This window comes from Notamacropus eugenii, chromosome 5, assembly GCF_028372415.1.
Source record: "Notamacropus eugenii isolate mMacEug1 chromosome 5, mMacEug1.pri_v2, whole genome shotgun sequence".
NCBI classification, from domain to species: domain Eukaryota; kingdom Metazoa; phylum Chordata; class Mammalia; order Diprotodontia; family Macropodidae; genus Notamacropus; species Notamacropus eugenii.
Window position 1 is genome coordinate 201,532,573 of NC_092876.1, and position 14,470 is coordinate 201,547,042.

Genomic DNA, 14,470 nt, shown 5'->3' on the forward strand with positions numbered 1-14,470 from the left:
GCCCAATGGGGCCGAGTAGAACAAATTATTTGAAGATAACTTTCACATCCATAGGCCCATGCCAAATTTTCTCTTTCCTATTCTGGTCACCACCGCCCCTTCCCAAATGGACATGGTTTAATTTGTCAACAAGATAGGGTATAGGGACTGGGCCTATAACTTCCCTGGTATAGGGAATTCTCAGAATAGGGGAGTACTGGTATAGTATTGGTATAGGAGAAATTCACTCTGCTACTGCAGGTCAGTCCCATCTCTGCAATTTGTAATCTAAGAGAGTTGTTCAAATTACTGAGAGACTAAGCAATTTGTCCAGTGTCACAAAACCAGTATGTGTCAGAAGTGGGACTTGAATCCAAGTCTTCCTGGTTTTGAGATAAGGTATTTATTCATGATGCCACACTCTCTCCAACCTGTGAACATTCTTCCTAAAACATAGCACCCTGAACTGAATGTTCTAGACAGTGTCTGAACAGGGCACCTATCATCTCATTTCCTCCAAAGATGGTTACCAGAGTGAAAGATCAAAGAAGTGACATACACATAGATTAACTCAATTGTAGTGAAGCATTTCACAAGATGGAGAGACAAGAGCAGGACTATAATGTACTGCTTTAATGAGAGAACCAAAAGAATGATCGAGACAAGGCTCAGTCCTCAGTCCTCTCCTACTGAACGTTTTTATGAGTGACTAATATGAAGACAAAGACTGCATGCTTATGAAATCTGCAGCCAACACGAACTGGAGGAAGATGGCTAATATGTCAGATGAATCATGCTGCCTCCCAAAATAGCTCTGCCAGCTGGAACAAGGGTCAGAATCCAGAGAGATGAAATATAAAGGTGGTGTGATCTTGAGGCCCCTGATCATCCTGGTCCAGCTTCTTATCAATGCCCTTCAGAAAATGTGTCACGCAGAACTACACACAGCACTCCAGATACGTTTGGCCATGGAGACTGCCACTGTTCATGCAACCTAAGAACAATTTGCTTTCTTGGGCTGCCATATTGCACTGCTGATTTTCATTATTAAGCTTGCAACCTAACCCTGTGGCTTTTTTTTTTTTACTTTTTTCTTTCTTAAATGGAAGGAAATAAAGCCATTTATAAAGCACTATTAATGAAGAAAGACAATCTTCAGTTAGATTAACTTTAGCCCAAATGAAAATGAGGAACAGAAAGTCCAGACATGGTCTCAGCTCTGAAGACGTGTCTAATGAAGCTGGAAAGAAAAAATACATGCATGAGAATTATAAGAACTGATACCAAGAAAATCCATAGATAAGTGTGTGTACACCTGGGCAGAGTGGTTTGACTCAATTCAGCACCCGAGTAAGTCACATACCCCCTCAGCAATGAGCAATTGGTTCCTTGCATTTTTAAGCCCCTTGCTTTATGGGAAAGATGTATTCCTTAGGTGTTAGATGTATTCCTTAGGTGTTAGATATAAAAAGGGAACTCTATACAGAAAGAAATCATAGACTAAATTCTTTTGTAAATTGGTCAATTACTTTTCATTTCTTTGGGGGGGGCAGGGAATATAAATTTTTCATATTTGGGGGATTTATTTGAGGCAATCAGGTGGTGCAACAGGTCTGAAGTCAGAAAGACCAGAGTTCAAATTGAGCTTCAGACACTGACTACCTGTGTAACCTTGAGCAAGTCACTTAACCTTTGTTTGCCTTGGTTTCTTTAACTGTAAAATGGGGATATCATATATAGCATCTGCTTCCCAGGGTTGTTTTCAGGATAAAATGAGATAATATTTGTAAAGTACTTAGCACAGTGCCTCATACATTGTAGGTGCTATAGAAATGCTGATTACTATTATTTTTACTTTTTATACTTAAATAGAAGGAGGGATAGAACAATATTTTACTATAGGACTTGGCTATAGCAATCTGATTCTGGACCTGCAGAGAGAGAGTATGCTTATCAAATATGCAGACAACACAAAGCTGGGGTAGAAGGGACAGTGGCTGGCCAATATAGGGGAGTCAAAGATATCTTGGTGGGCTAAAGCATTGGGCTGAGTCTAATAAGATGAAACTCAATAGGGGTCAATGTGAAGTCTTACAGAAGGGTTTAAAAAAATTAATTTTTTTCACAAGTACAAAAGGGAAGAGTCATGGCTAGACTTTATTTTGTCTGAAAAGGATCTGAAGTTTTCAGTGAGCTATAAGCTGAATATGAATTGGCAATGTGATGTGGTATCTAAGAAAAGCTAATGTGATCTTGTGTTAAGAGAAGCATGACTTCCAGGTGTAATGGAGAAAACATTCATTGGAATGGCCAATGAAAGCTCAGTCTTTGGAGCATGCTCAATGTTCTCTGCTTGCTGCATACCCATATGGTGACTTGGTGAGCCTAATTATGTGATGGAGAGGTCCTTTCCCTTTGTTTCAGAGCAGATACCAGCATTCTCTGATTGTTATCTATTGCTGGATGATGAAGAAAAGCCTTAAATTAAGTTGACCATTGAGCTAAACAAATGGCTGTTGAACCAGTATGCACACCAAAGGCTTGAATGATAAAATCTCTCCCTTTTCTCTAGTAGTAAATAGGCTAGAACTGCTGTAAGTAAGCCTCCAAATGTGGGCAGAGGTAGTAGCAGTAGAAGTGACCCTGGAAACTTCTTTATCTCCCCATCTGGACATCATGTGACTGTGAATGCATGTCTGATAACTCTTTTGTCTGTGTATTTCTTTACTAATCTTAGGTGAATGGGTATCAGAGAGAGAACACATGAGGTTATGATTTTGTGGGTTTCAAAAGATGAGAAGAACCAGGAAAGGTCCAGCAACTGGAGTCCATAGCAAAATCTACCAATAGCAAGTGCAGTGAGAAGTCATCCCAGAGGGATCTGTTTGATTAAACTCAGCAATAAATCAACTCAGCCAAAAAACACCATGTCCTATCTCTACACAGGAATAATGCTTCTATCAGCTATGTCCAGGGATGTGCAGGTAAATGTTTAATAAACAGTTCTCCAAAAAAAAAAAAAAAAAAAAGTATGCACAATGTACTTTCAAATTTAATATGTATTATCAACATTTTATCCACTTCGTTCTTAAGTCCAGACAATTAATAAAAATAAGTCCTGTTTTGCAGCATTTGTTGATTTCTGAAGAATAAATGCTCATGCTGAAAATTTAATAATTGGCTCTCCTAATTCCATTCAAGTCAGTCTACTGCAGCCCTATTTATGCTACACCTTGAAGTAAACTTGATGGAGGAATGTTTTGTAACAACCATTTTAAACTTGAGCCCAGCTTCCACGGAGACTGAGGTGGCTTAGTTTGCAAACTTTTGTAATTTGGTTCTTGCTATATTTTCTTAGTAAATATCCCTTTGTAAAAGCTAAGTAGCTAAAGTTAACTGGTCAATAAATAGTGGAGAGAAGCGTAAGATGGGGATTTGTGAATAATAATACTAGAAATAATCACTCCAAGTCCAGAGCAGTAGCTTTTCTGTGGGGACCTGCCCTGCTAGTCCAGGTGTGGGATGGGAGGGAGCTCTAGAGTTTGCACTACACCGGGATAAGTAGGTATCACCTGTACATTGTATACTTTGGCCACACTGCATCTGAAGTACTGTGTGTTAAGTTCTGGTCATCATAATTTGAGAAGGGCCCTGATAAGTGGAAAAATGCTCAGGGGGCAATTTGGAAGGGCTTTAAGTCCATGCCAGATGGGGACCAGATGGAGTAGATACAGATGTTTAGTTTGGAGTAGAGAAGACTGGGGGAGGCCAAGTTCAAGGATATGAAAGTCTATCAAGAGGCAGAAGGACTGGATTTATTCTTTGTTTGACTCTGGGGGTAGGACTAGGAGCCATGGGTGAGAAGCACCGACAGACAAATTGAGGCTTGACATCAGGAAAAATATTCTACCAGTTAGAGCTATGTATAAGTGGATGGGGCTATTTCAGGTAGCAATGGGTTCTCTATCACTGGAGCTCTTCAGGCAGAGGCTGCACAATCACTTTTTTGAGTGCAGGATGGTAGGGATTCCTTTCAGGTAGGGTTGGAACTGGGTGGCAGCTGAGAGACCTTCCAACTCTAAAATTTTGTGATTCTGTAATTATCCTCTTAATTTTAAAACCCTTTCATATACTACATAGCCTATAAATTCTTTTTCCTTCTTTTTTTTCTATTTCCTTCTTTAAAAGAGAAATTATTGGTTTTGATAAATATTTGGGGATTTAGAGGCTAGTAAAAAAAATGTTTTCAAAATATTACCTTTCTCTTTGATGAGGTGTTTTATTCAAATAACTCTTCAAGAATGGTTAGATGTAGTATCCAAAATAGGACTTGTATTGGCCTGGAAATTATTCTTTATGTCGACTTTGGGAAAGTTTGTTTCAGAAAGTGTTTTAAAATATCCTTGACTTTCTTGATCAGGTTTCTCAGTATCATAAAAGCTAGTCACACCTACTACAAAGAAAAAAAAACTATAATTTAGGGTTAGCCCTAGGCAAAAATTGTAAAGCAGGCAAAATTTATCTTTGGTACTCCACTTTTGGCACCCAAGGTCCTCACAATGTCTCCCAACCTCCCTTGACCTGCAGATGCAGTTGCCTTCAACTACCTTCCCCAAACCAAGAAGTACCTTTGCCATGAATGCTCCTTCCCCAGATCCCTATACACCTCTTCCATCCAAATAGCGTTTACCACTTCAGTGGCCATTCCTTTAGCACTCAGCAAGTTAGTATGACAAATGTTTTTGTAGACATGCTAAATTCAAATATAATAATTAGCAAATAATTTATAATAATATAATCATATTATTAATTTATAGTGATATAAATTTATTAATTATAGGTTTACATTATATATGTATTAATAAGCACATAATGTACATGCTTTTTTTTAAACCATAGATATAGAGATAATGTCTTAACATGCAAAAAGAGAACTCTGACAGTAGGAGAACTTTGTGGCAGGCTGGGCCTTTGGATAGACAACAATGGAGGCTGGCTTCTCTAACTAGTTGCTTCTTCTTAGAATTTCTATTTGTTCCCTGTTGTTAATGTTAGTCTTTCTGTTTCTGTCCTTAGTATCTTCAAAACTGTCTTTTTTCAACATTTTTTAACCTTCTGTAACTCACATCTTACTCAGCCTCGTTTCTCTGACCTGGCCCTGCTGTGTCCTCCTAGCGTTCTTCATTGCACCTTAAAATTACTTCTTTTTAAATCCCAAATGAAATACCTTTCCCCAACACCTCTTAATTCCAGTGTTTTGCCTCTGTTAATTGCTTCCTATTTATCCTCATTATAGCTTGCATTGTATATATTTGTTTGCATGTTGTTCCCCCATTAAATTGTAAGTTCCTTGAGGGCAGAGGCTGTCTTTTGCTTCTTTATGCATCCCCAGAATTTAGCACAGTGCCTGGCCATAGTAGGCACCTAATAAATGTTTATTGGCTATTGATTGATTGATCTTCCTCTCTTCCCCAACTCCCATAATTTCTTTGCTCATCTTCCCAACAATTCCTCCACAACCTCTCATCTTTTGCCATATAAGGTATAACCCATATTCCCAAATGGCCTCAAATTTCTAAGCTTTTTTCTCAAATGACTTAATTCTTCCCTCTTCCTCTAAGTACTGCATTCCTCTTCTAACAACCCTAAGTCTTTTTTTTAAACAGCTAAATATATAATTATAAATGAAGAATGGGCATACAGTATGGTTTGAGAAATAAATTAACTTAAATAAATTAGTTTTAAAATGACTGAAGATAACATATGGTATATGTACAGTACATAATTTTCTTATCAGTTAGAAGCAGTCCTGCAGTTCTGTGCATACGGAATAAAGACAGCTGTGTTTATTTCAACAATTGGCATTCAAACAAATGTGTAATGTGTTTATTTAACATCCCCTTGATAACAAATTTAGAATATATTCTCATGTGAACATGAGCTTTTCTACATTTTTAACCTATTTTCCTAGGGCCTTTTAAAAAAATTTACTTAATCATTATCCACATTCCTAATTCCCTTCCTTCTGGAAAAAAAAAGCCTCTTCAAACTCTTGAGAGAACATCATAAAATATGTTCAACCCAATAAAACTAGGAAAATAAATGCAGCACCAATAGTACCAGCACTGCTATGGTCCAAAAAAAGGAACTAAATTTATAGGAAGTCTTACATTTGCAACAGCACATAGGTTGCTATAGCAACAAATTAAATTTTCTTGTATTTTAGTTTTTAAGACTAGTGTGGCAATAACACTTTTTTTTAATACCAAATAACATTAACATTTATTTCCTTCTGGGCTTAGAGTCCTGTGGGATAAATTGTACTTACCAATCAAGGAATTTTCATTTTCCTTTCTAATCTTCTCCTGCCGTTCCTAGAAATCATCATGATAAAATGCATATGTTGAAAAGGGAATTCAGTGTTCAATTTGCATTGCCATTAAGCTTCAAATCAGAGACCTTCCAAGGGGAGCAGGACCAAGAGGAACTGAAACCTTCCCAGTGGAGCACAATGAAAAATGATAATTTTGCTTGCTAAAATATTGCTGTTTTTCAGATTGTCATCAGTAGATCAGAAACTGTAAGAGGTCTTTAGGAAAAAAAATTATTTTGTCTGAATAAATGGAATAATAAACTACTGCTTTCATGATAGTGTTTCCATACACACACAAGAAAAAATAGAAACATCTATTATCCTGAACTTTTAGATTTCCAATGCTCCATTACACTTCAATTATTATAATTTTGATTTCAAGATGCACTAACCATGTCTATGGACACACTTAATTCAACATACAATAACAATAACAAATCCAATGAAATAAGCATCTATTGAACATCTACTGTGTGCAGAGCATTGTGCTGCATGTGGGGGGACATACAAAGTTTAGATAAGTCATAGTTTGTGTCCTCATGGAGCTCAAAGCGCTGCAGGGGGGAATATGACACACACAAACAACTATAATACCAAATAATATTTGAAAAATTGCATAAAGCAGGTTCAAATAAAGAGTTGTGTGAGCTTTCAGAAAGGGCACAGGTTGAGGACATCAGAGGCAACAGCTCATACCTTTACAATAATCTCACCTGTACTCTCATCATCATCACTTAACATTAACTGAGCCCTCACTGGGGGTCAAAATTGTATTGGATTTTCTAGAATTTTGACTGATAAGGTTTCTACCTTCCCATTCAGTCTTCCCACATCCATCAGTGAAATTTCCTGACAAAATAAATGGATCAGTGACACCTTATATCACAATATAGGACCACTGAAGTCTAATGAATGATTTCTGAATCTGTAAAGTGCATCTAATTTTTAGTTTAGTTATATATTGATAGATAGCTACAATAATAGAGAGCTAGACAGAAAGATCTGGGTTCAAGTCCTTCTCACACACTGTGTGATCCTAATTTCTCAGTGCCTTAGGCAACTAACTCTCCAAAATTATAAGTTGCAAAGATCTGTAATTTCACAGGTTTGGAAGTTACTGGCAGGAAAATTCTTTCTACCCACTCAGTATCATCAACTCCTCTGTTGTTTACAGCCATAAAGAGCTGCTAGTCCTATTGGGAGGTTAAAGGGCTGGTCCAGGGTCACAGAATTAGTAGGTATCATAGTAGAATTTGAATTTAGGTCATCCAAATCTGGTCTTCCATCCAATATGCCACACGCTGCCTCTCCAGTTTATATGACATCCGAAAGATAATCAGATCAGGGAAAGGAAAGAGGGCTAAAATAACTATATATTTATATCCATATTTTTATATATCAATAGAACATATGTGCATATGTATTTATAAGGATATAATTTATAAAGATGTAGAGATAGAGATGTATAGCTGTAGATAGATACAGATAGAGATATGGTGACAGATAGACAGCCAGATAGATACAGATATAGGTATAGACATAGAGATAGATACAGATACAGATATAAAAGATATAGAAGTGGATAATAACTTCACAGAACAAATCCCTTCAATAAAAGTATTTGTTCTATAAAACTTGGAATCAGTCAAAAGGCTATACCCAAGGACCTAGAAGGCCACATGTGACTTCAAGGCAACAGGTTCCCCACCATGATATAGAGAGATACAGAGAGAGAGCAATATACATAGAGGTAGAAACAGATATAGATAAATATAGAAATATGGACAAATACAGACAGATACAGTGATAGAGATATATAATGCAAATGGATACATATAAAGGTGTAGACAGAGATAGGTACAGATAAAGATATACATGTAGATTCAGATATAGAGATACAGATATGTAGATATAGATATAAATAGATACAGATACATGTAGGTATAGACATATATATATATATGGTGTTCTAAAAGTCATAATGCAGTTGTAAGCTTAAACAGCTTAATTAATAACTTCAAATGACACCATGAGTTTTAGGACACTTATAGAGTATCCAAATTGGTGGAGAGACCCTTCTTTAGAGAAAGTCCCTGAATCCTATGCTATGGACATCCACAATATAGAAATCCTCTTAAAATATCTCAGCTTACAGAAAATCTAAGCAAACAAAAACTATTTTGTTTTGTTAACTAGTTGTACAACACACAGTGTCACATTATACATCCATATATTTCCCTACTTTAATCAGTGATATAGGCTTTACTATCCAGGGGTTTTCTTATGCTTTTCTTCCAGCTATTTTTGGTTAAGGTGGTGCGTGTGTGCGTGTGTGTGTGTGTGTGTTTAAGGTATCAGTTTGTGAAGGGTTTCTTTAAAAGCATAACATTATACCTCTATTGATGTCTTCCACTGCAAATAGATCATCTTTAATGTTTTCCAGTCGAGAGTAACTACATAGTCATCAAGCAACAAAGATTCTGTAAAAAAAAAATAAAATAGGATACACTTTGTCACTAATGTCACAGAGGACTTTTACTTTACATAGGAATATAGATATAGATAGATATATTCAGATATACAGATAGAGATACAGATAGATATATAGATGTAGGTGTAGAGATACAGAGATAAAAACAGATAGATTTAGATGTAACTATATCTAGATATAGAGAACAAATACAAGACAGCCTTTACCCTTAAAAACCTTTTAGAAATGTGGATTAAAACTTGGAACTGCTTCCAGATACCAGAATAACAGGAAGTTGTTGGTTAATGAAAAGCATGTGGACTTAATGAAAATGATTATTACACAAGGTAATCCTATGCATACATAAAATTTAAATGTATGTGGTTATTCATATCAAGTAGAAGTAGCACCCAACATAAAAAGGAAAAAAAAAACAAAATAGACATCTTTTCCTGTAAAATATAGAGGCATCTAGGTGGTGCAGTGGATAGAGTGATGAACCTGGAATCAGGAAGACCTGAGTTCAAATTTGACCTTAGAGACTTTTAGCTGTGTGACCCTGGACAAATCAGTTAACCTGTATTTGCTTCGGTTTCCTCAACTGTAAAAAGTGCCTAGCACGTAGCAGGTGCTATGTAAATATGTATTCCATGCCCCCTTCCCATTATCAGTACATTTAAAACATCACATTTTTTTTAAAGTATTCTTTTGAATTGATCTTTTTATATTTGGGTGTCTGATAAAAAGAAGTAGTAGCCAATAAGAATTGCTTATGATATGTATCACAAATTCATACATACTAACCATGACCTAGATAACCAAAAAATATTGCTTGGTACTAAATCTTGCCAAGGCCAAATTCAGGCAGAGCCATAGTCAGATCTTCTCCAAGACTTTATCACCCACTTTTAACCTATGTGTAACAAACGTGTACAACACCACATTTTTATTATGAGATATAATTTTGTCATGTAGCTCCCCTCCTACAAAATCCTAGCCACATTCAGGTATACTAGTTACTTGTTCATTCACTTTTCAGTTTGACTTAGTCAAGCAAATCTATTCACACTGCTTCACTGACATTCCTACCCTCCAGTATAATTCTCAGCTTGGATATTCTTTCCTACCTTGCCTTTCTCTAGGCAAGTTCTTTCCCTCCTTTAAAAACAGATTAAAACCTGATTTCTCCATGAAGCCATCCCAGAAATCTAAGCCAGAATCACCAGTCTCTTCCACAATCTTTTTAACATTTCTCTTACAACTTTTATATAATGCTTATGTCTCTGTCATTTATTTTTGTCTTTTCCATATAGCAAGTATTCCTAAAGGTACTAGTCTAGATTCTGTGAGTAGGCAGAACTCCTAGGGCATGTGCTTGGGTACTCTGACTCAGTCACTGTTATATCCCAAATTCTTACATAGGAAATCGCTGGAGTTTACTGAGTAGAGAAGTGATGTGGTCAGAAATGTGTTCAAGGTAAGTCATTCTGGCAGCTATGTGGAAGATGGATTAGAATGGGGAGATACTGGAGGCAGGGACACTAATTAGATAGTTATTGTAATGCTACAGGTGAGAGTTATGAGGGCTTGAACTAATATGGTGGTCATCTGAGTAATGAGAAGAGGCTGAATATGAGAGAAGCTATGGAGGTAGAAGCAAGATTTGGCAGTTAATTGGGTGTATGAACTTAAAGAAAGTGAAAAGTCATGACTAATATCAAGATTGTGAATCCAGGGATTGGAAAGATGATGGTACCCTCAATAAAAATAATGATATTCAACAGGAGGTGGGTGGGTGGGTTTGGAGGCAAAGATAATGAGTTCAGTTTGGGAACATTGAGTTCAAGATACCTTCAGGACACGTTATTGAAAATGTCAAATAGGCACCTGGTGATTCACAACTAGAGATCAGGAGAGAAATTGGAATGGATATATAGATCTGTGAGTCATCTGAATAGACATGATAATTAAACCCATGGGAGCATGTATGAGGAGCACTATTTGCTATGTAGGTGTTCTAAGCTGAATCTACTCAGGGCAGTCCTCTAGTAGTTTAGGTTTAGTACTGCAACAACGTGAAGCCCTCATGGATCATTCATTAGTTAACAAAAGATTTACTGAGCCATCATAGCAAGAGAAAGATACTCAACAAGAATAGACATTCAGGACAGCTCAAGCTGTGTTGCTCCTTGCTTCAGTTGCCCATTGTTTTCCACCAGACAAGTATCAGTGCGCACCTGGAACTTCCCACAGCTGCTTTGTACTCAGGTAACCCGAAAATAATGACAATAGCCACAGCCTTTAATCCCTGAGCCAACTAAGTTTCAAGGACGGTCTCAATACCATTTAAGGAAAAGCTATCCTAACTTCGATGGGGGTAGGGGTTAGGCTGTTATACCACATTGACTGTATTGTCCCCCTGAAGATGACTCTACTCTGAGGCTGAGTTGATGACTAGTGAGTCCCTGCCCAGAACTACCATATCATTTTCCCAGCCACACTGCTCAATTCCCTCCCAGCTTACTCTCCACACCAGCTACCTTGCCTTCATTCAGCTACAACTCCATCCCTAGCCATACCTTCCCATCTCCCCTTTAAGTGTTTCCTTCCCCCATTAAAATATAAGCTTCTTGAGAGAAGGCCACCTTGCTTTCTTGGGTTTTATATCCCCAGTGTCAACACAGTGCTAAACACATAGTAAACGCTTAAGTAATGCTTTATCTGTTGGCTAGATTAATTTTTCCTTAAATAGTATTGGAAACATCCTCAAGATCTAATTGGCTCAGGAGACTAAAGCCTGAGTCATTGATATAGCTTTCTGATACCCTAAGTACAAAAGTCAGCTCACAAGAAGACAAAAGTTGCTCTGTCACAACTGACTGGTCTAACAGGATGGTCAATGCAGAGGCAGGGAAACTGGCTCAAGTTAGTTCATTCTACATCCTTGATAAGTATTATTTCTATACTATGGATAAGTATACCTCTTTTTGTTAATCGTTAGATGGGGGTGTATGGGATGTTCAGCAGGACTAGCACTTCTGGTGTAAGGGGTTGCTGCTGCTCATCCACCTCTGGTGTCCACCTGATTCATCCAGCTCTCTCACCTGTGACTCCAAGAAGCTGCAGCATGCACAGCAGCCACACTTTGGTAAAACATGCTGGCAGATGGGCTAAACTAAGTTAAGGTTAACCAACAGGCCTCCAACCTGTCAGTATGTTAGGGTGATGTCTACCCCAACCACATGAAGACTTCTTCTGGCACAATGGATAGATGAGAACAATTTGTTCCAAAGGCCATGAAAGGTGGCTGAAGCACCTATGGAGGTGTGGAGCATGTAGAACTTGGTCAGACATTGAAGATGCTTAGGTCATCCATTGTATCCTGGGCTGTCTTCAGTCATCCTGACTTTTGTCTTGTCACTGGATTTCAATGACTCTGGAAGAAAGAGTGAGGCTGATGACTCTGCACAGCTGTGCCTCATTTAAATCCAATTCAAGAATAAGTCAAACATCACCCTATGAGGTCCTTTACAAAATGAAGAACAAACAATTGTTAGATAATCCACAAGTGTCTCATCTCATTGCACTTCCAAATGTGAGATACCAGGTTGGCCTGAATAAGGTCTAACCTATGACAAAACTGATGAGGTTGCCAAATGAAAGCTTAGAGAGAAGGAAGTCCTGGGAGATAGTCTTGGGGGTACACCCACAGTTAGGAGGCACGACATATTTGATGAGCCAGCACAGGGGGGAAAGTCAGTCAGACAAGCAGTGGGGAGAGCTGAGGGAAGTCGTGTCAAAAAAAATCCAGAGAAGAGAGAGCACTTAGGATGGGTGGTCAAAAATGTCAAATGCAACAGAATGGTCAAGAAGGATAAGGACTGAGGGAAAAAAAAAATTTGGCAATTTAGAGAACACTGGTAACGTTGGAGGGAAAAATTTCAGTTAAATGATGAGGTTGGAAGCCAGAGTGCAAAGAGCTGAGAAACAAGAAAAGAGGAAATGGAGACAGTGAGTGTAGATAGCTTTTTTTCTAGGAGTTTGGCTGAGGAAGGGAGGAATACAATAAGGAAATAACTTGAGGAGATAATAGGGACTAATAAAGAATTTTTTTTCTTAAGGACAGGGGACAGTTGAGCATGTTTGATGAAGGAATGGGTAAATGAGAGAATGGAGATTATAGGATGAGGGACAATGATTGAGAAAGCAATCTGCTAGAGAAGAGAGGAAGGGATGGGATAAAAATCACATATGGAAGAGTTGGCCTTGGAAGGAAAAGGCCACCTCATTACTGCAGACTGGAAGAAAAGAGGGGAGAGTCAACTTTCCTGCCTACGTATTGAACATCTTGGTATACTAGTTCAGTGTGCTAGAGAGAGCAACTCTTATCCCTTCATGGGCTGGCTTTTGTACTTAGGACATAAGAAAGCTATGTCAATAGCCCAAACCTTATCTCCTGAGCTTAAATATCTTGGAAATGTCTGGGGGATTTGCAATGAAAAGAAGTGGAGAAAAGAGAGCTCACAGGAAATTAAAAGATGTCTTCAACTGAGGGAGTTGGGGGAGGGGAGGGAGTAAAAGATATGGAAAGTTTGAGGAGAAAAGGTTTTAAAAACCCTTTTAGCAAGTGGGAAAGGAAATCAGTTAGGGAGGAGTAGAAGGATTCCTTGCTAGAGTGAGAGCCCAAATAAGGTTAGATAACATAAATTTGTAAGTGGATGCATTAAGTTGGCTGGCTGGACCTTCTCCAACTTGATTCAGCAGCAAGTTAAGTAGAGCGAGTTAAGAGTGGGGCCGGTAATCAGTTTCAATTTCGCAAGGCATGAGTGGAAATAGGATAGGGTAGAGCACAAAGAATTTGAGAATAGAAGACAGTGTGGTGCTGCACTGGTTAATGAGAGAAATGAGATTGGAAAGGGAAGAAAGTGAAGTTAGAACAGGGGTAACAGCCTGAAAAAGTCCAGAGAGGTTAGAGGGCACAATGAAGACAAAGAATAGTTAGGAGGAGCAAGTCAAAAGGAGAGATGAGATGATAGGAGGTTATGATCAGAGGTTTCTCAAGTTTTTTGATCATGGAATTTGAATACTTGTAGGTGATTATGAGATTTAGGATGTCACCATCACTGTGTGGGACTAAGAGTTAAGGAATAGGTTATGGAATTTGAAGAAACTAAGGAACTAGAATGTTAGGGTATTTAAAAGAAATGTCAATATGTGTATTGAAGTCTCTTGTGGCAGGAGCTGTGGAAAAGACAGTGAGCCAGGTACCAAACTCCTGAGAGAGGAAATTAAAAAAATAACCATCGCAACAATAATGATAGGTAACATATATGTCACACTTTGGGATTTGCATTGCCTCATTTGATTCTCACAACAATCGAGGAAGGTAGATGCTATTTTTATCCTCATTTTATAGATGAGGAGACTAAGGCTGACAGAGGTTAAATGACTTCCCAGGATCACAAAGCTAGTTAGTGTGTTTAGAGCAGGATCATCGTCACTTAACATCTCTAAGCCTTACTTTCCTCATCTATAAAATGGGGTTAATAATAGCACCTGTTGTGAAGATCAAAAGAAATAATAGATATAAAGCACTTAGCAAACATTTTAAAAGTTTTTAAATTAAAAAACCAAATATAAGTGAATGA

At 37.8% G+C, this 14,470-nt stretch overlaps 1 protein-coding gene across 11 annotated transcripts in view; it reads right to left on the minus strand.

Annotated features, from left to right (window-relative positions):
- Positions 1-594: 594 nt before the first annotated feature.
- The window catches only part of LOC140505674 (uncharacterized), a 71,347-nt gene continuing 57,471 nt past the window's right edge, over positions 595-14,470 (minus strand). For 6 of the 11 annotated variants that reach the window (XM_072611887.1, XM_072611880.1, XM_072611882.1 and 3 more), the window contains 4 exons: positions 8,747-8,832; positions 6,308-6,353; positions 4,238-4,432; positions 595-1,219 (listed from right to left, as the gene is read on the minus strand). In XM_072611887.1, coding sequence (XP_072467988.1) covers positions 4,275-4,432; positions 6,308-6,353; positions 8,747-8,832 — 290 coding nt within the window. In that variant the 3' untranslated portion in view covers positions 595-1,219; positions 4,238-4,274. Of the gene's footprint in view, positions 1,220-4,237; positions 4,733-6,307; positions 6,354-8,746; positions 8,833-11,803; positions 12,259-14,470 lie in introns of those variants that run through there. The other 5 variants (XM_072611885.1, XR_011967604.1, XM_072611886.1 and 2 more) reach the window with 5 other exon arrangements.